At 44.1% G+C, this 27,237-nt stretch overlaps 1 protein-coding gene, 1 long non-coding RNA gene and 1 pseudogene across 2 annotated transcripts in view; 2 read left to right on the forward strand and 1 right to left on the reverse strand.

Moving 5' to 3' along the window:
• LOC144077699 (uncharacterized) overlaps positions 1-14,656 on the forward strand; it is a 31,937-nt gene extending 17,281 nt beyond the window's left edge. Inside the window, exon 2 of the mRNA XM_077605615.1 lies at positions 14,495-14,656. Within this exon, the coding sequence (XP_077461741.1) occupies positions 14,495-14,607 (113 nt within the window). The 3' untranslated portion in view covers positions 14,608-14,656. The remainder of the gene's footprint in view (positions 1-14,494) is intronic.
• On the reverse strand, positions 6,757-10,936 carry LOC144077700 (uncharacterized). The gene is made up of 2 exons (XR_013301073.1): positions 9,087-10,936; positions 6,757-8,766 (listed from the first exon to the last, which is right to left on the reverse strand). It is a non-coding gene; the product is annotated as an uncharacterized LOC144077700 (long non-coding RNA).
• A 5,956-nt stretch (positions 14,657-20,612) lies between the features above and the next one.
• On the forward strand, positions 20,613-21,933 carry LOC144077165 (girdin-like; annotated as a pseudogene).
• The last annotated feature ends 5,304 nt before the right edge of the window (positions 21,934-27,237 follow it).

Raw genomic sequence — 27,237 nt, forward strand, 5'->3', positions numbered from 1 at the left:
TCCTATTTACTTTACTTTGTACTTTATACTTTTTACTTTAATGTTTTTACAACTTTCTTTGTTCTGTTAACCTGGCTTCTTTCTGCTACTTCTTTTTTGGAACCATTCAGCCATGCCTACGCTGTCATACACATGGGATTAGCTGTGAAAAATATGCAGCAGAAGGAGCAACACCTCAATGCCGCTGGAAATCCGGAGCTGGACAAGAGTGCCGGGAGAAGAAGCGACGCTTCAGACCAACCATTCCATCTATTATTATGGGGAAAGTGAGATCCCTCCCCGATAAGATGCAAGAGCTGTCGGCGCTTAACAGGCCGGAAACGGAGTTGAGGGGTTGTACTCTGTTACCATTGATTCTTCAGCTCCAGGCTACTGAGGGACTGTGCAGATAAGCTTGGAAGAGTGACTCTGCATATTTTCAACCTCGGTCACAGTCTGCAGACGTTCCCCATCTTGTGGAAGACTTCCTGTGTGTGGTTCCAGTTTTATCCAACTCTACGTCTTTTTCTGTGTCTGTATCAGTTTTTGCTTCTGCAACCAAGATTGTGCCACTCAAGTGGCAGCCGGTATTGGTAGTTCCGTCCACTCTTGCTCGTTTTGTGTTTTTGCTGCTTTTCTGTCTTTTTGTATGTCATTTTGGTACATCTTAATGATTTCCCTTATACTTTGCTTTGCTTTGTATTTTGTGCTTTTTGCTTTGTTGTTCTACAGCTTTTGCAACTCGGCCCCACCCATCGCGTGGCTTGGTTTCTTTGTGCTAGTCCTAAACGTCTCTGGAGCCGTTCAGCCGTGCCTCCACTGTCATGCACGCAGGATCAGCTGTAAGCAATGGACAACAGAAGAGGCAAAGCTCCAGGCCGAGCATTCCATCATTGTAATGCGAGCTTGAGATCTCTCTCCGGTCAGATGGAGGAGCTGCCGGTGCTTGCTGGGCTGCTTGTGTGCTTTGAAGCCCCCCACCGTCCTCGCTGCTGATTAGGTGATAGGACATTTTAGGAGGATCTAGGCAAGAAAGATGATCTTTCAAACCTCCAGACTACTGAGGGACTGTGTGTTAACCTCAGTCTCAGTCTGCAGAAAGTCCCCACCTTGTGGACTTCCTGTGTGTGGCTCCACACTGGATTCACCGTGTCGGCTGGCCATCTACAATGGGCCACCACGTGGCGGCCGACGGAGAGGCTCAGGTAGGAGTTTCGAACACCGCCCGTCTTGTCATTGTGGGAAGGCGCAGCAGCGAGATTTTTCCCCGTGTCGCTGGCCATCCACAATGGGCCACGGCGTGGCGGCCCGGCATGCTACGCCGTCCTCCTCGCCATAGTGAGAAGCGGAAGGAGGGTATGGACGCTCGAGCCACTTGCCGTAGGGAGAAGCGGAAGGAGGGTATGGACGATCGAGCCCCTTGCCGTAGGGAGAAGCGGAAGGAGGGTATGGACGCTCGAGCCCCTTGCCGTAGGGAGAAGCGGAAGGAGGGTATGGACGCTCGAGCCCCTGAATTAGCTCCTCGCTCAACTTCGCCCGTCCAAGCTCCTTGCTCGACCTCGCCCGTTCAAGCTCCTCGCTCGACCTTGCCTGTCCAAGCTCCTCGCTCGACCCCACCCGTCCCAGCTCCCTGCATCCCCATGGTGGCTGGCCAGCCAGTCGCAACCGTGCCGAAGCCACGCACAAGATTCCCCATGCCGGCTTGCCCGCCAGTCGCACCCGTGCCGGCAGGCCCGCCAGTCGCACCCGTGCTGAAGACACGCACAAGATTCTCCGTGCCGTCTGGCCCGCCTGTCACACCCGTGCCTAAGCCGCGAACCAGCATCTCCGTGCCGGCTGACCCGCCTGTCGCACCCATGCTATGCCGCGAACCAGCGTCCCCATGCCGGCTGGCTCGCCGGTCATAGCCGTACCCGCCAAGTTCCTGCCCGCCCATAAGCGGCGGCGACTCTCCGGGGCCCCTGGACAAGGGGGTCGGCGACGGCGACTCTCCGGGCCCCCTTGACGAGGGGGTTGGCGGCCCCCCGAGCAGCCAGGGTAAGGTGGCCGACGACTTTTCTAAAATTCTGGTGTTTGTTAAGGGCGCGGCACTCGGCCATCACTTTAAGGGCCAGCGCGGACGCCTGCTGGACTGGCCACTCCCATTCCCTACCAAATGCCTGCCGGACCGGCCACTCCCACGCCTCATCACCGGCCGGCGCGGAGGCCCGCCGGACCAGCCAATCCCACGCCTGGGCACTGGCCGGCATTGATACCCGCCGGACCGGCCACTCCCACGTCTTGTCTCGGGCCGCCGCGGACGCACGCCGGACCGTTCACTTCCCCGCCCCGTCACGGGCCGTTGCGGACGTCCGCTGGACTACGTTACGCGTTTCACTCTCATTTTGATCATCATCAATGCTCTCACCAGTAGGCTGTGTAATAAGTGGATACAATTCTTGCAATTTGGAATGTGTAGGCGCAATTTATAAGTCAACTTAACAAAGTGCGCAGGGAGGGGATAAGACAACGCCCACACAATGTCAAAGTAGTAGCAAAAACAGCTATTGAGATCCCCACAGAGGAGACTAAATCTTTATACTTGCCAAAGGTCTGTACAGGCGGACAACTCCACTTCAGAATGCCTCTTCATATTCTGGTTCACGGTCTGCAGGCCTTCATTGGCTCTGGTTAGAAACCCATCGGGTGACGTGTCGTTAGGGATAAAAGGTAACACTGATCTCCAAACATTACACACACACGCTGTTCCTTCATTGCTACAAATCCCTGCTGAGAATAATTTGTTAGTTTTTGGACATTGTAAAGGATTTTGTTTATCCTATCCATATCTCTACTTTGAGTAACCCAAAGAAAAATAGACTCTCCACCTGCTGCACCCTGCCCAGCTAACCCATACTCATCTGTTATGCCTCTGGGGATGCAAATTGCATCAATGTAAGGCAGATTGCCCTCCCTTGATGAGGCTCAATGCCGTCAGGAGAGGCCAGCCGCCACACCTGGTTGCCAATTGTATTTCCTCGACTGTAGATGGAAAATCAGATACTGGTAAGAGCAGTGAAACCAAACTACATGGTCCTGCTGCTCTTTGACAGGAGTCACATAATTTATTTGCACCAAACCACCACCGTAGGTCAAAACGTGGAATCAGTAGCGCAGTTTGTCTTGGAACATGGGTGCACCGTCTCATTTACCGGCCCAGATTCAGACCCTGACCTGCAAGTTCAAAGCAGGTAAAGTTAGCAAAGGCGATGTTGGTGGAAAAATTGGTTTGTAGTCTACTGCTTTCATAATAGGATAGACACCGTTTAATACATTAATCCCCCCTCCTAAAATATTTCTGCCCTTATCTGTCGCTGCCATCCCTAAAAAGGGTTTATTGGAAATTTTAGAGATCGATTCCAAATTCCCGAATCTTTTCCCCTTTGATATCTGATCAATTGATTATATCTTGGTGGCCAGCCAATAAAAATCACAAAAAGATGGACGGGTCAATTTAGAGTGTCCAACCAGCCTAACATGCATAATTTTGGTTTGTGGGAGGGAACTAGAGTACCTGGAGAAAACCCACGAATTCTCAGGGACACCATGCGTACTCAACACATTATAATGTTGGAACCCACCATTCAATAGTCGATAATGCAAATGTTTCAAGTCGAGACTGCCATCCCAATGAAGGGTTTCTTGGCAGCCCCCTGGCCCTTTGCCGTCTTATCAGCAAAAGCATTCCCGAAGGAAATGGGAAATTAATGTATTAGATGTGTGCGCCACACATTGACAAATAGAAATTTGTTTTGGAAGTCGAACTGCAGCCTTTAGTCGCGACAGTAAGTCAGCACGAGGACTACCATGTCAGTGGCTGTGAGTAACCCTTTGTTTGCAGTGGCGGGCGGTGCATTTTCTGGTAGCGCCTTCAACGTATCAATCCAACCCTCAAAAACTATTTTATGGCTATAAAACCTCTACTGCAGCTACAGCTGCGACACATAAAAAATAATCAATAAATTAATGCACAAAAATGGGGTAAAATCCACTTCCTAGCAGCATTTCATGATTAAATACAAATACTGGAGCTTTTCAGACATTAAAACCAGGCCATGGGGTGATTTTCCTGGGAAAAGACAGCGATGAACGTCAATGGCGTACCGGCAAACATTGCCCGAAAATGGGGTAAAATCCAGCCAAAAACAGCATTTATTGATTAAATACAAATACTGGAGCTTTTTAGACATCTGAACCGGGCCCGGAGTATCATTTCCTCGGTAAAAAGACAGCGATGAACGTCGATACGTCCATACGTGAAATGACAAAAAATGCACTAAAATTAGGTAAAATCCACTTCCTAGCATCATTTATTGATTGAATACAAATACTGGAGCTTTTGAGACATTACAACCAGGCCAGGGGGGGTGATTTTTCCCGGGAAAAGACAGCGATGGACGTCAATGGTGAAACGCCAAAAATTTAACTGGAGTAAAATCCACTTCCTAGCAGCATTTTGTGATTAAATACAAACACTGGAGCTTAAATACAAACACTGGAGCTTTTCAGATATCAGAACTTGGCCCACAATTGAAATTATTATTTAGGAATATAGCCATATTTGTAATTTTACTCACCAAAAATCCTTTTTACACAATATCCATCCTCTTTTCTTTCTTCTTTCCTATCGCCATCGAAGCTAATGATGAAAGTCGAGCCTGTCCTGTCATATTTCTGGCATAGTCCGTTTTGAAAATGGCTTTAAATCAAAACAACAATATACTATTTGCTTGTGGAGCTAAGTTAGCGCGCTGAAAGTGCCCCACACGCCATTTTCCCGGCTGTAACAGGCTTGCTAGCTTCGGAGTTGACCGCCCTTTCTTAATTATGTCAATTTTTTTCCTGAAAAAGTCCGTTTGGAAAATAGCTTTGTGAGCAAACAGAATCTATTTGTTTTTGTTTCTGTCGGCCATAGTGGGTGGAGTTTGCGATCTCGGCTGCCTCGGTTTGGCCAGCCTACTAGCCAATCATAGTTTGTGAAAGCAATGACATGTCCCAGCCAGCAAAATGCTAACGCCTATGAAAAATCATTGTGGGGTTGCCAACTCGAAATCTGATTGGTTAAAAGCAACAGTCTAGTTTAATGCAGCAGAGCCCGCAAGAACTGATTGTGCAGGCTTTGAGGCAGATCTGATCTGGCAACAAATAATGGCTGAAATGTGATTGGTTAAATGGTTCAATATGAAAACACACATCTGGAAGCAGTGCAACCAGGGGGAAAAGCAATGAAAGGAAGCTAACAGACCATTTGGAATAATAAGTACGTATTGATGGACAAAATATAATATGATTCAGGTATTTCTTAGGCCAGCAGAGAAGGCCTTGAAGGCCCTGATGGCCCGCCACTGTTTGTTTGCCAATAATGCAATAATGGGAAAAATTGTGACACATTGAAAACACACTCCCAAAAATGTTTACCGTTTGCATGAATTTTAACCTCCTTGTTTTGCGTTAAATTATATACATTTTACACCTGTTATCAGTTTAGCTGTTCCTGCATAGAAATGAGCTGGTAATAGCTGTGCTTCTAAAATTGTAGTAGCAGTCAATATATTTTATCCTGTACGAGTTTTGCCCATTCCATTAATTATTAGGTAACCCGTCTACATAAAGAATTTTGCATTACTCAGAGGTTGATATTTCATAATTGCCAATGTTGACCATATACCAGCACATGTTTTATGCCATGAAGGCTTGCTAAATTTCGAGCGTCTAGTGGAAAATAGAGCTAATTTCCCAATCGCCTCGAATTTGTTTTGAAATTAATAATCTAGAATAATAATCTGACTTTAGTTAGATGTTTTGGATCTTGGAGAATTGTCAAGTCCCTAATTTTTAAGGTTGTCCTTGCCAATCGTTACATTTATATTCACATTTGTACTTTTAGCTGATAAAACCCTGTAAATGCAATACCAAGTCTGTAAATTTTAGGTCGAACTTCTCCCAATTTGTATGCCTTTAAAGCAATGGAAAGCAACCTCATCGAGTTGACATGAATTGTTCAACAATCCATAGATATTCTGATAGTCATCAATATGACGCATGACAGAGCGTATTCCACCCGCCCAGGAAAGGACCGGGAATGTCTTCCATACACTGAAAACACTAGGGAAATTATGCTTATTCTAATATAAAATATTTTTTTCCAAACTAGCCAGCTACTATTTACCTAATTGTTTGAATGAATCACGTTTCTGCATTATTGTTTCATGTTTGATATCATTGAAACCCAAATACTTCTTAATATTTAGGATCTAATTTGCAAATCACCCCCATATTGCTAAACCCCACCCCCTTACTGTTTTCTCTATTAAATCCCCAGTTTTCATTTTGTCTCTTTAGAACTACCCTTATCAATATTTTTTTTCCGTTTGCGCTGAATTTACTTTAACCTGCAGGTATACCTTTTTTCATTTTATTAAGATGGCCAGAAACACTCACTCATGCACTCACGAATAGACACATTCACATGGACTCTCCAGAGATGTCTTCAATTCGTTTGAATAAGTCGTCATCCTTCTGTACCCAGGTGCAGAGCCAAAGTCCAGCCCATTCATTCATTCATTCATCTTCCATACCGCCCATCCTCTAAAGCAGTGGTTCCCAAACTATCTTACCTGACGCCCCCTTCTTGCTTCCAGTAGACCCGCACGCCCCCATCTCCCATCGTCTTTTGCTCATGTGAACTTATTTTATTTTATTGCATTTATTTCTTAGCATTGTTCAGGAAAACAGATCTCTGTTTGTATTACATTTTAATAATGAAAGCCACTCAAACAAATAATAGTACATTCCAGAGAGACATTTTTTCTAAGTAAACTAAACACATTTGGTTGAAAGGGAGCGGAAAATAAACTTTAGCAAACTGCCAAAATTGACTGGCAATTTTAAGAATCTAAATAAATTGAAAACATGACATATAATATTTGGAAAGACTCATGAGACTTAGGCACAATTTTATGAACTAATTTAATGAGATGGATGTTGTTGCTTCTTCCTCACGAGATCAGAAATCCTAGGTTTGATGGATGACAGCGCACAACGCAAGTCATTTGCTACATCAAGTCGTTTCCGCTGTTTTGTTTTCAGGACAACAAGAGCCGAAAACCCTGCTTCACAAAGATAAGTTGAAGAAAAGGGAAGAATTACACGAAGTGCTTCTTCACCTACTTTTGGGTACATGGGAAGATATTTCAACCAAAACTCTTCTAACTTCATTGTTTCAAAGTCCCTTTTCGCGCTCGAGTCACATTTCAAATCATTGGCTTCCTCTTGCAGTGAGTCCAGTAACAACTCCACATCAGTGTTAAATGGATTCTGCACCAAAGTCCAAAGAGAATTCTCCATTGTGACCTCTGGAAAATAGCGCATAAATTCCTCAGCAAGGGAATCGAGATGAGATAAAACCTCTTTTGTGAAGTCATACTGCTCAAGTTTTCTCTTCTCAGATAAGAGCTCATTGAGATGTGAGAATATTAAAAAGTTCCCAACTTGTACTTTTCGTTTCCAAAGATGAATTTTTTTCAGTGAAAGCTCTGATTACATCAGAGTGTGCAATGATGTTTGTACTTTTTCCTTGTAACTTCAAATTGAGGTTGTTGATAGCCTCAAAAAAGTCCACAAGGTATGCTAGTGAAAGCTGAAAGTTTTCCTCTGTGAATGCTTCATACAGTTTGTCTTGTTTCTGCCTCTGCAAGAAAATTTCCACTTCATCCTTGAGCTCGTAAAGACGACTCAGCATGTTTCCCTTGGAAAGCCAGCGGACTTCCGTGTGAAACAGGAGAGTCTTGTAATCAGTGCCCCGATCTGAGCAAAGAGCTTTGAAAAGCCTAGAATTCAAAGAGCTATTCTTTACAAAATTCACCACTTTTATTGACAAATTCAGAGCACTGCGTAGATTACCTTGCAGAGTTTTTCTTGCTAGTGCTTGTCTGTGGATAACACAATGAGTCACAGTTACAGCAGGATTTTTTTCCTTCACCAGCTTTACGAATCCAGAGCGAGATCCAATCATTGCTGGGGCACCATCAGTACAAACACTGACTACTTGTTCCCATGAAAGACCATGCTCTTGGAAAAACTCATCAACTTTTGAAAAAACATCGATAGCCTTTGCTGTTGTCTCCAGTGTTGCTGAAAAAAGAATTTCCTCTTTCACAGTTCCTTCGTCCACAAATCGTGAATAAACAAGCAGCTGGCAGAGGTTAGCAACATCAGTAGTTTCATCACACTGTATTGCAAAAAAACGAGATGCTTTTATTTTGTCCAGAACTTGTTGTTTTATGTCTTCTGAAAGTTTGTCAATACGACGCTTTACTGTGTTATCTGACAAGGAGATCTTTGATAACTTTCATTGGCTTTCTTCCCCAAGCACAGTATTTGCAGCACTCAAAATGCAAGGTTTTACAAGAGTCTCCCCCACAGAGTGAGACTTCTTTGCTTTTGCAATAAGTGCGTAAGATGCTTCTGCCAGTTTCCACGTTTCTTTATGAAAAACACCGCTTGAGTCCAGCTTCATACGATTCAGCGCATGAAGTTTGGCTGTGAAGAACTGCTTTGGCTTTTCTTTTAATGCTTCGTGGTTTGTGATCAAATGTCGCTCCAGACGACCAGGTCTTAAGGCATCATTGCTAAGGACTGCATGGCATATGACACACCGAGGGCGGTGAATTCCATTCCTCGCTGTAACAGTGAAGACATACTTGATGTATTCATCCGAGTACTTTCTTTTCTTTGCTCCAAACATTTCTGCAAAGTGAAAATAGCAACAAATTAACAAAACACTGCTATAACTACTACAACTATTATAACTGAACAACTATACTGTAACTGCCGGAAACACCACAACCATTACCGAACCATTATCATCACCATCAACATTACCATCACGTGAATGGATACCTCTCATAACACCATCACCACCACCACCATCATCATCACAAACATAACCATTATCACTACCAACATTCATCAAAATCATCACATTGCTCACTAGTTATCGTAAATAAAATTTAATCACTAAAAGAAAGGTATGTGATCCAGAATTGAAGAGCGAAACAAATCCTTACCGTGGACAAGGTGAACATGTGCTCGGGTTGACGGGTTGCGGAGATTGTGACGAGTCGCTCAGTAGCGTCAGTGTGGTTAGTATCAGTGACGCGTTCAAAACGTGTAACAAAAACTAGCTTAATAGAAAACGGGTTGGACCGTTGGAGTGTGTTAGGTTCATCCAATTGTAGGTTTATCCTTAGGTTTTTCCAATTCAGCTTTCAATAAAAAAGGCATCTGTAGTCACATCACATTTAATTCTTGCAAGAAGAGAATACATCCGGCAGCTCGCCCCACAAGATTATTCTAACGAGTGGCATTATGTCCTGCCCATTTAAGGCCTCAAACCAAAACAATTACAAGGTTATCGACTCGATCCAATTGCGTAAGCAAGAAACAAAACAATTCTATAATCAAGCAAACCTAGCGTCAAACTAGCGTCACAAATTAAAACAATATGCTTGATAGCCATCCGCTGACCCAACAACAATTTAAGCGTCCTTCACAGATCTTCATTGCGAACTTGCATCTGGGGAAAAGGTTGAGGTGTATCTTCCAGTACTCAGTCCTCGGAGCAAGAACTCAGTGTATTGTTTTATGTCCTTGCGTACTTGTATCTCTCGCTGGTCCCAGCTGTCCTGGAGAGCGACCTTGGCGTAAGCGTTAGCTTCACATATTAATTCAACTCTAACATAAAAGCGATCAACACATATATATATTGTTTAATATAGTTACACATTTAGGATGAGCAAATATATTGATTAATATAGTAAGCATGTATATTATAAGGCTTTATATTCATTGCAAACACATTTATAATAATGATTACTCCAACAGAGTGACTGCTATAATCATATTTTGCATGTATTTAATGGCAGATATTTGTTCTTTGATTTTATTATTCTTATAATCTATTTAAACATTTTTTTAGCAGATGACTTCACGCCCCCCTTGAATTCTCTTTACGCCATCCACTCACACTGCCACCAAGTGGGAATCAAACCCAGACTGGCCGCACCAAAGTCAGGCGGAATAACCACTGCACCATTGAGTGGCCTCCAGGCCATTCAAAGGGTCTTAAATGCTGCGGCCACGGTCTTCACCCGATGTCGGCTCAGCCTCTGAGTCCTTCGGCATACAGACTCCGAAGCTCGAAAGACCAATAAATACGATAAATGTTAGGTTTGTTAATAGACAAAATCAGCTAGCTTTTTTTAATGTCACTAAATCAAGGTCTAACGCAAGCCGCGTGTTTATATCAAACCGAATAGTGGACCGTTGAGACAAAATGATTTCAATTCAGTTTTAGTCAATGGTGGTTGTGTTTTCATATGTTAATGCTGCTTTCCCTCAAGCAAGCAATACAGTTCCAAAGTATGCAATGGTCACAGAAAAAAAAACGCTCACTCCTCTCCTCTGCCTAACACTTCCTTGAAACTCTCGGAATTCACTCTCGGAATGGAAACAGCTCACAATACTTGCGGAGATTTAAACACTGCTCAACGTGATTTACAGCAAGCATACAGAAAACACCACGCCACTTAATTCAGTTTTCCTTACCAAATCCGCACCAGAATATCAACCACAAACACTTTAGCTCTCATTCTACTATTTCTTGGTACAAACTAGTGCTATTTTGTGTTTACCATTCCAGAAGTGACCACTGAGACAACAACGTTTTTCCACAAGGAGTTCTAACAATACGTTTCACACTTTTACTTTCCACACAGTCCTAAGCACATCACGTTTTTTTCCAGCACGTTTTGTTCTGCTTAACGCTTTAATTCTTCTTTGCCTGTCGACTGAAAAAGAGACGCAGAGAAAAAGAGACAGACAGAGAGGGGGGAAGATCGCACCCACACACACTCACATTCACTCTCCCAGACGTGCGCGCATAGTACTTAGACCAGGGGGGAAAAACATACGGCCCGCGGGCCGGAACCGGCCCCCAAGGAGGTTCGATCAGAAAAAATGCATAAAAGACATGGAATTAATATTTTTAATTCGCTGCAATTCATGGATTATCCGCTAAGGGGCGCACTCTTTCCATCAGAGTAGAAGACAAGCCGCATTACTGAGACAGACACTTTCTTCATTACACATTTAAAATCACTCTCCTTAGTTTGTAAGGTGCACGCAGGGATTACATTTAGATTTTATATGCGTTTGTGTAAGTGGTTTAAAAAAATCCTTTCTTTAAAAGTCTCATTTAATCTTAAAGTGCATTACTATATTTTTCAGTACCAATTAAAGCAGGGGTCTCAAACTTGCGGCCCGCGGGCCAACTGCGGCCCTCGGGACGATAATTTGCGGCCCCCGTCTTAATATGAAAGATTAATGTTCGTGCGGCCCGGAAAATTGATATGAATGACACTTGTGTTCGGAGCAATGTTCCCTCTAAGCTGCGCGCGTGCGCAATTGCGCACTACTCTCGTCTTCTCTGCGCAGTAGCAATCATATGGCGCGCAGTAAAAAAAAAATCGATTTTTTTTTTTATTATTTTATTTTTTTATTTTTTTTATTTTTTACCCCTTTCCCCATGATGGCGCCGTTTAAGTGGCAGTCAGTGGCAGTAGCTCTGTCCACTCATGTTTTTTGTGTTTTACAGCATGTTTTACATGAAAAATTTGAGGGAACATTGACATGCACCTGCTTGTGGCAGGTGTGATACTGGTGTGCCCATAGCGAGCAATGATGATGTCGTGACCGGATGATTCGCCTAAGACGTTTCGCCGACGGCCGTTTGACAGACGGACAGGTCGTACTAGTATTTGTTAGTTTAATGATTAAATACAAATAATAGTATTTGTATTTAATCATTAAACGCTGTTTTCAGCTGGATTTGACCGAATTTGAGAGCATTTTGAGCCGTTTGGCGAATGGACGTCTATAGACGTTTTTTTGCCTACATCGCGATATCATCCAGTATTTGTGATTAATCATTAAACGCTGTTTTAGGATGGATTTGACCCGATTGCTGTCATTTTACGGCTCGGTTCTGCTACATCTGCCTGCCCAAGAGTGCTTATTCCCGGACTGCCATGCCCGCCCAAGAGTGCTTATTCCCGGGCTGCCATTGATGGTAGACGAACATTGATTTTTACTATAATTTGGACAACACCGGCGGCGGGCCAGATTAAAAATCCTAACGGGCCGTATATGGCCCGCGGGCCGAGGTTGAAAAACTTGTACACACACGATCCGGCGGGGCGAGCACGCAAATCCCGTTTCGGCGAAACCTCCATTCGGCCGAATGAACGTTCGGTGGAACGTCCATTCGGCGACCTGCCCGTCTGTCAAACGTCCGTCGGCGAAACGTCTTTAGGCGAATCATCCGCGTACCGATGATGTCGCTCACACTGGTACTCAGTGCGCTCAGGGAGGTTGTCTTTCTGCTCAGACCAACAAAAAATTAGAGGGAACTTTGGTTCGGAGCTGAATGAACCAATCACGGTGAGGTATATGGCTCTGGAGGGCGGGACATCGGCCGGGCTGTCCAGTGCCTCGCTCACTCACTCATTCATTCCTCCAATCAGCTGGGCGGAGGAAAAGCCGTGAGGCCGATCACTCCTCCGCTGCTCTCAGCATAGAACTGAATGAGGCGCTATGATCCGTGATCCAGCCTGTGTCAGTGTCTGTAGCCATCTCCGCGATTGAAACGGAGAGCGAAAGTGCACATGCGCCACAAACCCGCGCGACTGAATGTGAAAGATCAACCCGAGACTCATTCCAAGTGGAAAAACATATTACAGAGCCCCAGAGATGTCTCTTTCAAAGCCTGCCGTGAAGAGAAAGGTCGGTGATGAGCACAGACTGTTTCAAGAAAAGTGGGGAGTGCAATATTTCTTTGTTGAACACAGGGGCACCCCGACGTGTCTCAATTACACTGAAAAAGTTGCGGTGCACAAGGAATACAATTTGAAACGTAATTGTACTACGAGACATGCTGAGGAGTACGAAACATACCAGGGAGATCAGAGAGCCAACCAGGTTGCCAGTCTTAAAACACGTCTTCTGAGGCAACAGGATTTCTTCAAGAAGGCTACCAAAGACAGTAATGCAGCAGTCAAAGCTAGCTACGCCGTTTGTGAGTTGATTGATCCTGTGCTAAGTGATCCCAAATGGCTCATGGACTTGGCTTTTCTTGTTGATATCACACATGAGCTTAATGTACTGAACAAGAAGCTACAACAGGGGCAACTTGTCAGTGCTGCCTATGACAACGTGAGAGCATTCTGCACTAAACTTGTGTTATGGAAAGCCCAGCTCTCTCAGACAAACCTTTGCCATTTCCCAGCATGCAAGGCTCTCGTGGATGCAGGCACACCATTCAGTGGTGAGAAGTATGTTGAGGCCATTTCGAAGCTACAGGAGGAATTTGATCACAGATTTGCAGACTTCAAGACACACAAAGCCACATTTCAAATTTTTGCGAACCCCTTCTCCTTTGATGTGCAAGATGCCCCTCCTGAGCTTCAAATGGAGCTTATTGACCTGCAGTGCAACTCTGCACTCAAAGCCAAGTTCAGGGAGGTGAGTGGAGAAGCAGACAAGCTTGGGCAATTTTTGAGAGAGTTGACCCCCAGCTTCCCTGAACTTTCCCGAAGGTTCAAGCGGACCATGTGCCTTTTTGGGAGCACATACTTGTGTGAGAAGCTCTTCTCCACCTTGAACTTCAATAAGTCCAAGTACAGGTCCAGACTTACTGATGAGCATCTTCAAGCTCTACTGAGGGTCTCCACTGCTTCCTCCCTCAAGCCAAATGTGACTATGTGAGAAGAAGCGCTGCCAGGTCTCTAGCAGCAAGGATTAGGCAAGAGAAGCCGTGTTCAGAATATTTCATGTTCAATGTTCCATTCAAGTTCAGAAAGTTAAAGGTTAAAGAGCTGTTAATACAGACATTCGAAACGGAATAAAAATAATTCATTTTCACTACTTAGCCAGCCAGTGTATATCTACTGTATGCTCATTAGTATTATTTGGTTTTGTATTACTGATTGATTTATTTTTTATTCATCTTTAAGTTAATTTATTTAATTCATTATTTTTTGTTAAAAAATAAAGATATTTGATAATTTTGGAATGTTTTATCAGTGCTTTTCTTGTGGAAATCCTGATGCGGCCCAGTCTCACCCAGACTCGGCCTCTAGCGGCCCCCAGGTAAATTGAGTTCGAGACCCCTGTTATAAAGAGAACACCAGGGTCAGGCCCCGGACCAGACCGTTGGCTGGTTGTGCCTGCCACCCAATCACAGGCCCATCCCCTAATGACTCAAGCACTACCAGGTGTGATTCACCAGCGAGTGATGAGTATTTAAAGCCACCGAGAACATGACCACGCCGGTGCATCGTATTAATCAGTTTACTGTGAAGTACCTTCTCGCGCTATCTCCTTGCTTGCCTCTACTGATCTCTTGTTTTGTTCCCAGGATCTCGACCACGCTCAGCCCCACGGACCACGATCTCGCTCTCGTGGATTGTAACCTTCGCTGTGGACTCCACTACGTACTCCTCGGGTATCGACCTTCCTGCCCACGAGTAACGACTCGCCTACGCTACTCCCTTTTGTGCCTCTGCCCGTCTTTTGGACACTTTCAATAAACAGTTCCACATCCAGACCTGCTGCCTTTGCCTGCTTTGGGGTCTTCCGTCCCTGATTGTAACAGCCAGGAACATATACTGTTGTCACACATTCCTGTTACCAGTCTACTCAAGTCAAACATCAATAAAAGCAATCACTTTGATCAGGGTGAGTTCATGGTGAGCGAACTCGAATATGGCTGAAACTTGTTAATTTTTATCGCTGTGTAACAAAACTACCAATCAAATAAAGTAAAAATTTAAATATCAAAACCTTCAGTATGGTAAAAAAACCCTCAATTGTCACGTACACAAGAAAGAAAAATACATACCATAAAATTTTCTTGATTATGCTAACAAAAAAACGAGAAAGAAAATATAAAAATCAAATCCTCTACGACCAAATTGTCTGCAATTGAAGCTCTTTTTTCTGGCAGTTCTTCCTCCACCGTTCTGCGATCCCAGTCTTCCACATAAAGGTCCATCAGCAATAAAACTCCACATTCAAAGCAAATTAACCATGGGTCACAGATATTATTTCATAATATTCCGTAAGAATAGCATCAAAATGGCCAAGTGAAGGAGAGCCAGTAGGAGAGCACTGAATGGCAGGATCATAAATAGCAAGTACGTAATTGAGTAGCCAAAACAGTAGGTTACTAGTACAAAAATAAATCTCCTAATCCTAGTTTCCACACATGGAACAATACAGCAACTATGAAGTAAAAACAAGAAGAATAAAGTAGTAAGAGAAGCCAGTACAGAAACTATCAAATTTTTCCATTTTGCAAGTTTGTCAAGAGCAATGCTAATTTGTATGGATAAGTAAGCCTTAAGAATAAAAGGTTAAAAAGTGATTTAAAATGCAGGCTTTAAACGTGTCATATAAAATTGTCAAATACAAGAGCGAAATCAAACATACCAGTCTCTGTTAATTGTATTCTAACTCGAGTGTCGTACCCTAATTATATAGTTTTATTCCTTGCCATTGAATTTAATTCTCATTAGATTTATTTGTTATTATTATTGCTTCTTTAAAATTATCCTGGCAGAATAGTCTTTTTCTTATTGTCCAATTCTCCAATGCTGTGTTCTCAGCTGTGATGACTGTCAACTCGCCAAATGGCCTGCATTGCTCCCTAATTGAAACAGTCCGCACATCAAACCTGAACAGAATGCATGTCAAATAGCCCTTTACTCCAAATCACCAAATATTACTACTCTCTATTATAGTTTCGTCCAATTTAGCATAATAAAAACAATTGTTTACATTCACAAAAATAATCTGTTCCCACTTTGGTGATTTATAAATTAAATTTTGCCATGGCTGATCTCCATTGTATTGATAAAACATCATGTGGGATATTCTATGAACATTCAAATTCACATACATTAAATTGTTCATTTTCCTCTCAGTTTTTAATCTTAGCAAATAACTTCTCTTTTTTAAGCACCATTGAATTTGGGAGACTGATTTTGTGAACATGGGATCCAAAATTACACTTTAGAAATAGTCATCCTCTTTTTCCAATTGATAGATTGAACCAAATTTCCCCCTGTGGGTAATTCATTAATTCATTAATTCATTCATTTTCTGGGTACTCGGGCATTTCGTTGCCGGACACTTCGTTGCCGGACGTTTCGTCGAACGGACGCTTCGTCGCCAGACAGTTCGTCGAACAGACATTTCGTCGAACAGATATTTCGTCGCCGGACATTTCGTCGATGGACAATTCGTCGCCGGATTCGCTCGCTCTCAAAATTATAATCATGAGAGAGAGAGAGTTTTTACTGTTGAAAGCGATCATCCAGGTAATCTCTCGCTCTCAAAATTATAATCATGAGAGAGAGAGAGTTTTTACTTCAGATTGTTTAAAGGAACTTTGACATTAAAATAAAAGGCAATAAATAAAATTATTTTATAAAAAATTATGTGCAATGGCTTGTAGGTACTCTTTGCATAGTCATCCGTGACTATCCTAACCTTAACCACTATCCCCTAACCCGCGACGATTTAAAGAAAAAAAGCCTTACTATCTATGGTCATTTATTTTGAGGAATTCTAACTGATAGACAGGTGTGCAAATACTGATTTGCAGCGGTATCACGCAAATAAATCACTAAAAAGTCATACATTTTTCCTTTGTGGTTTATCTCTCAGTGGCCATGGACCTATGATGTACATTTCTAAATAAGAGAACTTGCAATACAGCAAGGTGTTGAAATACTTTATATGGTCATTTTCATCAAACAAATAAAAGTCTTAGTATACTTTTAGCCCGCGACGACGCCAGACAGCTCGGCGAACAGACACATCGAGACTATTAGTATATTAATTGTAATTTCTTGTAAACCAGACAGCTCGCCGAACAGACACATCGAGACTATTAGTATATTAATTGTAATTTCTTGTAAACTGTTTGTGTGTGTGTATATGTGACATGCTAAAGCAGGGGTCACCAAACTACGGCCCGCGGGCCGGATACGGCCCGCCGGCACATTTGGACCGGCCCTCTGAACAATACCAGAGACGCTATCGGATTTTTTGGGGGGGGGGGGGGGGATGCAGCCCGCCGGCACATTTGGACCGGCCCTCTGAACAATACCAGAGACGCTATCGGATTTTTTTCCTATTTGGCCTTGAAGACTGGGACGTTTTACTCTTGTGTTTGGTTCATTGCACCCCTGCTGAGCCCACAAATCATCCCAGTGAAGCGGGGCTTCGCATTGCTTCTTTGGTGACACGCGCGGGGAGAGTGTTTCCCTTTGATGCATGCGGGCACGTCCACCGTTGCATGCACGAGCAGTGTTACCGAGACATCTGGACGATCGCAGGTGAGGGCGGAGCCCTGGGACCATCGCGGACTATTCAAGCATATTAAAACTGCAACCTGTTTGAGAACGGAATAATGGCGAAAAAGTTAGGTGAGAGAAAAATTGATTCAGAATGCAGGGTATTTAACCTGGAGTGGACAAACGATTATTTTTTTGTTCAATGCAAAGAAAAGGCTGTTTGTCTCATTTGTCAAGAGACGGTGGCGGTATTCAAAGAATACAATCTTTGCTGACACTATGAATCCCGTCACAAAGACAAGTACGATAGATTGCAAGGCCAAATACGAGCAGACAAACTCTCAAAGCGAAAAAGTGGACTACTATCTCAGCAGAACCAGGCATCCGTTCGGGCCAGCTTTTGGGTTGCTAAATTGATAGCAAGCAGCGGCAAGCCTTTCCCTGACGGAGAGTTTGTTAAGAAATGTATGGATACTGTCGCGGAGGAGGTGTGTCCCGAGAAGAAAGATGCATTTAATGCCGTAAGTCTGTCGGTGAGTACAATGACCAGACGCGTTGAAGAAATCGGGAGTAATGTACATGCCCAGCTGCAGCAGAAGACAAAATAATTTGACTTTTTTTCATTAGCACTGGATGAAAGCACGGACGTGCAAGACACAGCGCAACTGCTCATTTTTATTCGTGGAGTTAGCGCAAACTTTGAGATTTGCGAGGATCTGGCAGCCCTCCAAAGTCTCAAAGGGACTACAACGGGAGAGGATATTTTTGGCAAAGTGTGCCAAACCATGGAGAAGTTGGACCTGGACTGGTCAAAGCTAGCTAGCATCACGACTGACAGGGCTCCTAGCATGGTGGCCGAAACTCGCGGTCTAATAATGGGACGCATGAACCGGGAGTTGGAAAAAAGGGGTCTCACCGCCCCGCTACGAGTCCACTGCCAAATTCACCACCAAGCACTGTGCTGCAAAATGTTGACGTGGGATTCTGTAATGACGGTTGTGGTGTCGTGCATAAACTTCAGAGCAAAGGGAGAAGATTGTGCATGGCACAACAGAAAGTTAATGTTCCATGGCTTTTTTTTCTATGAAGAACCCAGAGAGAGTTATTTAGTTATTATTTATTTCATAAATAGTGTTATTTATTTCCTGTTTTTTCGGTGAAGAACTCAGAGAGGGTTATTTAGTTATTATTTATTTCATTAATAGTGTTATTATATGTTTCCTGACTTTTTTTCTGTAAAGAACCTGGAAAGGGTTATTTGGTTATGTGTGGCTTTCTGGAAAACAATTTAAAAAAATTAAGCTCCCCTACGATCGTCACACTTTTTCTGTTACAAACTGACACCGGCCCCCCATCAGAGAAGGGAAAAGTTATGTGGCCCTCACAAGAAAAAGTTTGGGGACCCTGTGCTAAAGTGTTTAATTTATCAACGATCGCATGTTGGGGATGTTCGGATTGGATGCATATCGATAATCGATTATTGATGCCTTGGTACCCATGCCACTAGTTTGGATTGGATGTATATCAGTATTTGATTATTGATGCACAGCTTGAACCACGGGAGAACCACGCGAGATTTCAGCTTGAACCACGAGAGATTTCAGCTTGAACCACGGGAGATTTCAGCTTGAACCACGTGCTTGAACCACGGGAGATTTCAGCTTGAACCACGGGAGATTTGATCTTGAACCACGTGCTTGAACCACGTGCTTGAACCACGGGAGATTTCAGCTTGGACCACGTGTTTGAACCACGGGAGCTTTCAGCTTGAACCACGGGAGATTGTCTTAATATCAGTAAAGCTGCATTGAGGAAGCAAACAGTAAGCACAACATATATATATATATATATATATATATATATATATATATATATATATATATATATATATATATATCAGTAAAGCTGCATTGAGGAAGCAAATAGTAAGTACAACATATAGCGTCCGGCGACGAAGTGTCCGTCAACGAAATGTCCGGGTACCTATATAGGTAAACAATTTTTTGTCTTTCTTTTTATAAAATTTATATTTTCTCTATCAGTAAAGCTACATTCAGGAAGCAAACAGTAAGTACAACATATATATAAAAAATGGCTTGGCTTTCTTTTTATAAAATTTATATTTTCAAATGCATCCTATGCGCTCATTTTCAGGAGAGGAGTGCTACCGACCTCTATAAGCAGTTAGCTTCAGAAGTGCAGCATATCAAAGAGAATCCTCAAAGTTTCTTAATGTGAGTCTTGTGTCTTAGGCAGAAGGTACTGTTTGCATCTCGAGAATCAGAATCAGGACTCCAGTATGACCCAAGTTTAGTCCAGTGCATGTGCTTGTACACGATTCTCACTGGTCTCCAGAGTGACAGTGTTAGGGTAGATATGCAGCCTCTTGCTGGACTGTAAGACTACAGATGAGCTTTTACTAGAGTGGTTAAATGTAGCCTGTGCTAATGGAGAAATAAAAAGAAGTTTAGTACCCTACAGGCAGCAACACATTTTAGCAACGTACAGTCAGAAGACCTACGACCTACCAATTGCCCTGTAAAAGAAAAACCAAAAGTGTCCCCTGAGGTACTAGCGGAGTTGACTGAACTTAAGACAAGTGTTGCTTCTCTTAAAGATCTCAGTGCAGAAATAACTCAGATCAAAGAGACACTACAGCAGCTTATGTTTCAGCCTCAGTCCTACCTCCCACCCTCAGTTAGAAGGCCAATTAGGGACCCCCAGCCACCTTCTGCCCAACAAAATTACTTCAGCCAGCCCCCAGCACACCACTGGAACACTAGCCGCCCGGCTTATGTCCCAAGGAGGTGTTTTGCTTGTCAGCACGGAGGGCGAGATGTGCAGTGCACACACTGTTATCGGTGTGGGAGTAGAGAACACTTCCAAGTTGGATGTAAAATCCGAGGTGTCAGACCACTAAGAGAAGCCCCTTTTAAACGGCTAGTGGTTGCCCCTGCGGGACAAGTGTCAACCATGAAAGAGGAAATGTCCTCTTTGACTCTGCCTTCCTTACAGATGTGTTGTTCAGTGTCATATGCAAATGAGACAGCTGCTGCATCAATCAACTCCATACCAAAACAAGAGACTATAGCAGAGATAACTCAGGAAAGGGAAGTTGTGGTTCGTGTGCTTTGTGGCACATCCAGTCCACTGTCCATCGTCAATCCTCCCAGCATGCAACAGCAGCAGGTGGCAACTCAGCAACACCTGATGGTGGAACTTGCCGATTCAAAGGCAAAGATCAGACAACTTAGACGAGCTAGAAGAGAGGAATGAACAACTGCTGGACAACAGACACGAGCAGGAAAACATGGAGGGAGAAATAAAGAGACTCCAGCAGGAGAATTTGAAGCTGCTCGTAGACGCCCGTGCAGCCCGCGCCTACCGCGATGAACTGGATGCGCTGAGAGAACGCGCAATCAAAGCTGACAACCTGGAGAGTGAGGTGGTACGCTACAGGGAGCAAATGCACAAGATGGAGTTTTACAAGGCCAAAGTGGAGGATCTCAAAGAGGATAACAGAATACTGCAGGAAACCAAAGAGGTGTTTGAGGATCAATTGGCAGGTTGGAGGGCACGCTCAGATCAAATCCACCAGCTGGAGAAGCACAGCCTGCTGCTGAAGGCCCGGATCTACGATATGGAACAAGGAAGGGATGCAGATCGTAAATGCATTGAGGAGCTGCAGGATGAAAACTTGACTTTGTGTTTAGCTCAGAAGAGGAGCATGGAGGAGTCTCAGCACCTAGGATGGGAGATAAAACAACTATCTGAAACTAATGACAACTTTCAGGGGCGGCAGACTCTAAGTGAGGAGGTGAGTGAGCAGATCCGTAGTCGACTGTTAAAACTGGATAAGGAGAACCAAAGTCTTCTCCAGACTGTCGAAGAGCTCAGATCTGTCCATATTCACAAAAGCATGCAGTCCTACAAACATACTCACTACAGTGAGAAGGATGATGCCCAACAGTCGCTTTGGTGTAGTGGCTGGAAGTTATTGACAAATGAAAACAAGCCATTTACACAGCCAGTGAAACAGAAGATATTTAATACAGATCCTGAACATGAAGATCCAGAGGAAGCCCAGCCTGTCTTTCAAATTTCAGAAAATAGAGTCCATCATATTGAGGAAAAAGGACAGTTAGAAGAGTTAGAGAAAAAAAATAGTGGCAAACTTTTTAAAGCAGTTGCATCAGACTTGGAACTGGGGCTGGACTGTAATCCTAAAGGTGCCCCTCTTTCTATTGGATCACAAAATCTCTCTCCTGGCTCGAGAAGCAGCAGCTCCAGCCATGACAGCATCTTCAATGGCTTGCCAGCATGCGTCACTAATTCCAACAAGCACCAGAGCGTCTGGAGGCCAAATACAGAGCTCTGGACTCCAATAATCAACAACTGCAAACTTCCCTTGGTAATGCTGAGCGGAAAATCCATCGTTTGGAGGCTGACATTCAGGAAATGGAGGCGGACAATCAGAGGCTCCAAGCCACTGTAGAAGAACTTCGAATTACAGCACGCCAGTTGGAAAAAGTGGAAACAGAGAAGCAGAGTTTGGAACATGAATCAACCAACAAGTGGAGAGATACTTGGAATGTACTGATGTCGAGACGACATTTGTTTTGTGGGGGAGAGTGTGACATGCTCAAGTGTTTAATTTATTAACGATCGCATGTTGGGGATGTACAACTAGTTTGGATTGGATGTATATCGATATTCAATTATTGATGCCTTGAGCCTTGATGCCCATACCACTAGTTTGGATTGGATGTATATGGGTATTCGAATTATTGATGCCTTGATGCACATAGCTTGAACCACGGGAGATTTTCCTGATATCAGTAAAGCTGCATTGAGGAAGCAACAACGAATCACTATTGTGATTATTTATCCCTGTGTTTCAAGATAAAATGCAGGGTGCAACACCAACTCATCTGGCTCCTCTCGATACGGAGGAGCAGCGGGTCTACTCCGAGCCCCTCCCGGATGACCGAGCTTATCAACCTATCTCTAAAGGAGAGTCCAGACATCCTGCGGAGGTAACTCATTTCAGCCGCTTGTATCCGGGATCTCGTTCTTTCAGTCACAACCCACAGCTCGTGACTATAGATGAAGGTGGGAACGGAGATTGGCTGATAAATAGGACCCTCGCCTTTAGGCTTAGCTCCTTCTTCACCACGACGAACTGATGCAGAGTCCGCATCAATGCAGACGCTGCACTGATCCGCCCATTGATCTCCCGCTCCATTCTTCCCTCACTCCTGAACAAGACCCCAAGATACTTAAATTCCTCCACCTGGGGAAGGACCTGACCCGGAGAGGGAATGTCACCCTTTTCCGACTGAGGACCATGGTCTCAGATTTGGAGGTGCTTATTCTTATCCCAACTGCTTCACACTCGGGTGCGAATCGTTCCAGAGAGTTGGAGAACACAGCCTGATGAAGCCAACCAGAACCTCATCATCTGCAAAAGCAAGGCTGCAATGCTGAGGCCACCAAACTGAACCCCCTCAACGCCACGGCTACGCCTATATATTCTTTCCATAAAAGTGATGAACAGCATTGGTGACATAGGGCAGGCCTGGCGGAGTCCAGCACCCACTGGAAACGGCTCCGACTTACTGCCGGCTACGCGGACCAGACTCTGACACTGGTCATATAGGGACCGGACCGCGTGTATCAGGGGTTCCTGAAGCCCATACTCCCGGAGAACCCCCCACCACGGTCAAACGCCTTCTCCAAGTCCACAAAGCACATAAAGACTGGTTGGGCGAACTCCCATGCCCCCCCCCCCCCCCTGAGGAGCCTGCTGTGGGTGTAGAGCTGATCCACTGTTCCACCTGAATCCCTCCTGAGACGTCAGATGGTGGACCAAAATTTCCTCAAAGCCACCCGGAAGTCATTCTCCATGGCCTCGCCGAACTCCTACCATGCTCGGGTTTTTGATGACCAGAGCCGCGCGCCGCTTGGCCACGCGGTACCCGTCGTCTTCCTCCGGGGTCTTGTGGGCCAAAAAGACCCTATAGGACTCCCTTTTCAGCCTGACGGCATCCCTTACCGGTAGTGTCCACCAGCGGGTACCGGGATTGCCGCCACGACAGGCACCGACCATCTTGCGACCACAGCCCCGGTCTGCCGCCTCACCAATAGGAGTGCGGAGCATAGTCCACTCGGACTCAATGTCTCCCACCTCTTCCCGGACACGCGAGAAGCTCTGTCGGAGGTGGAAATTGAAACTGCTTCGGACAGGGGACTCCGCCAGGCATTCTCAGTAGACCCTCATGAAACGTTTGGGTCTGCTGGGCTGCACGGGCATCTGCCCCCACCATCAGAGACAACTCACCACCAGGCTGTGTTCAGTTGACAGCTCCGCCCCTTTTTACCAGCGTGTCCAAGACATGCGGCCAAAGGTCCGATGACACGACCACAAAGTCGATCATCGAACTGCTGCCTAGGGTGTCCTGATCCCCTCAGGGATGCGATCAGAGCTTTTTATGCCTCCATATCTCCACGTGTAGCCTGTATACACAATCACCAGTTGTTCATTGTTTGGGAGAAATCCCAGGGGGGAACGTTCAAAGCACAATAAATTAATTTGACTTTAGCCAGCCAATTTCATCCTTCTTGTGATGTCACAACTTGGAGATTCTCAAACAGAAGCTGCCTTCAACATCCTGTAACATGTAATGTAACGAATCATTATTACACAAAAATAACTGTCCTTTTTGTCATATTAATAACACAAAAATAACTCTCCTTTTTGTCATATTAATAACACAATAACAAAGAACATTCATTCATTCATCCATTTCTGTTTTGTATCACTTTTCATAATGAAGTACATAACATTTAAAATTTTGGTGAATAATATGTTTGGTCACTTTAATAAAAATTGCGTGTTTCTCAATTTGAATTGTATTAATCTATAATCCTTATAAAGTGTGATTTATGTGTGTGTGTGTGTGTTAACTCTCTCGCTACGTTTGTCCAAACATGTTCAACATCAAAAAGATAAAAACAATTGGTAGTTAATTTCAAAAATTAATTGGACCCTCACCAGTTTGCTTATAGAGCAAACAGGTCCACTGAGGACGCCATTGCCGTAGCTCTACCCACAGCACTGAGCCACCTGGAGCACCATGGGAACTGTGAGGATGCTTTTCATTGACTATAGCTCAACCTTCAACAGTATAATACCGGACATTCTGGCTGACAAACTCTCCCACCTTGGATTATCCTCTTCCATCTGCTGCTGGATTAACAACTTCTTAACCAACCATCCACAAACTGTTAGACTGTGTCCCCACCTCTCTTCCTCCATTACATTGAGCACTGGCTCCACTCAAGGCTGTGTACTGAGTCCTCTTCTATTCTCCCTGTACACATACAACTGTACACCGACCCACCAGTCTAACTCCATCATCAAATTAGCCGATGACACCACTGTGGTTGGACTCATCTCAGGGGGGGATGAGTCTGCCTACAGAGATGAAGTCAACAAACATTCTTCGTGGTGTTTAGTGAACAATCTCACACTAAACAACACGAAAACTAAAGAAATAATCCTGGACTTTCGCAAACCCAGCACAGATCTGGCCCCACTCCTCATAAATGGAATATGCGTAGACAGGGTCCAGTCCTTCAAATTCCTGGGGGTCCACGTCACGGACAAGCTCTCCTGGTCTACCAACACCACGGCAGTGGTAAAGAAGGCCCAGAAGCGACTCCATTTCCTGAGGGTACTCAGGAGGAGGAACTTGGACACTAAGCTTCTGGTAACCTTCTATAGAGCCACTGTGGAGAGAATCCTGGCATACTGCATTACAGTGTGGTACGCTGGAAGCACGGCAGCAGACAGGAAAGCCATGCAGAGAGTAGTTAACACCGCCCAGAAGATCATCGGCTGCTCTCTGCCGTCACTGGATGACATTGCCAGCCCTCGCTACCTCAGCAGAACATTGTTAGGGACCCTTACCACCTTGGCCACAACCTGTTCCAGTTGCTGCCCTCTGGCAGACGCTACAGGTCTCACAAAGCACGGACAAATAGACTTAGGGACAGTTTTTCCCCACAGCCATCAGGACTCTGAACTTGCGTTAGCACGACATGCAATCTTTTTTTCCAAGATGGCGCCGTCATGCGGAAGCCAGTGGCAGTAGCTCTGTCCACTCTTATTTGTTTTTCGTGTTTTCCAGCCCTTCTATCTTTTTTTAATTACATTTTAATATTTCTTAATACGTACATTCCTTTTTACTTTACTTTGTACTTTATACTTTTTACTTTAATGTTTTTACAACTTTCTTTGTTCTGTTAGCCTGGCTTCTTTCTGCTTTTGGCTACTTCTTTTTTTGGAACCATTCAGCCATGCCTATGCTGTCATACACATGGGACTAGCTGTTACAATACGCAGCAGAAGGAGCAACACCTCAATACCGCTGGAAATTCGGAGCTGGGCAAAAGTGCCGTGAGAAGAAGCAACGCTTCAGACCAACCATTCCATCATGGGATAAGATGGAAGAGCTGTCGGCGCTTACCAGGCCGGAAGTGGAGTCGAGGGCTTCTACTCTGTTACTGTTGTCTTCAGCTCCAGACTACTAAGGAACTGTGCGGATAAACTTGGAAGAGTGACTCTGCATATTCTCTACCTCGGTCCCAGTCTGCAGAAGGTCCCCATCTTGTGGAAGACTTCCTGTGTTGTGTGGTTCCAGTTTTATCCAACTTTACAATGTCTTTTTCTTGAGTCTGTATCCGTTTTTGCTACTGCAACCAAGATGGCGCCGTTCAAGTGGCAGCCGGTGGCGGTAGCTCCGTCCACTCTTGTTCGTTTTGTGTTTTTGCTGCTTTTCTGTCTTAATGATTTGATGATTCTTAATTATCCCATTTACTTTGCGTTGCTTTGTACTTTGTGCTTTTGCTTTGTTGTTCTGTGGCCTTTGCGACTGTACTGTCTAACTTGTAACTATGTGTTTTTTTCCCTGTATGTGCATTCCCCCCTTCTTGCTACTGTCACAATGAAATTTCCCAAATACAGGATGAATAAAGTTATCCAATCCAATCCCTTCTGTGCAATAACTTCGGGGTGTGCAATAACAATGTGCAATATCCTAGATCAGGGGTCGGGAACCTTTTTGACCGAGAGAGCCATAACAATTCATATTTTCTAATGTTATTTCTCGAGAGCCATTCTCGGAATTGAAAAGTAAAAATATATGAAAGTGTGATTTTTTATTTTTTTGTCATTTCATCACCTGTAACGTACAAAAAGTCTCTGAATTCTTTTGACAAAATTGTTATGCTGTGGCTAATAAATCAGTATCAATGATGTCATGCATGTAGAAGAGTAATAAAAACAAAATTATGATTAAAGTAGGGGTACAGGTAGTGTCGACACTGCAGTGACACTCTTATTAGTGTGTTCGGGACTCAGTTCTCTCACCAATGATTTCCATATTTTACCTCACAGATTAGTGGAGAGCCATATGCCCCCATGGAAAGAGCCACATATGGCTCCCGAGCCATAGGTTCCCTACCCCGGTCTTAGATTGTGCAATAATTTAGAATTTACCTTGCCAGGATGTGACTTTTTATATTTTTATATTACTTATTTGTGTTTTTTTTTAAACTGGGAAAACGCACTTTGTGGAGTACCACCACCAATTTCGTTATACGCAGCTGTGTATGATGAAAATAAAGGCTTTTGATTTGATTTTGATTTGATGTGATTTTTATCAAATGTTTCTGACAAAATGGCCGAGAAGTGATAACGAACTTCCCAATTGAACTTCAGAGTTTATTACGCATC

Source organism: Stigmatopora argus, chromosome 7, assembly GCF_051989625.1.
Source record: "Stigmatopora argus isolate UIUO_Sarg chromosome 7, RoL_Sarg_1.0, whole genome shotgun sequence".
Taxonomy (NCBI): Eukaryota; Metazoa; Chordata; class Actinopteri; order Syngnathiformes; family Syngnathidae; genus Stigmatopora; species Stigmatopora argus.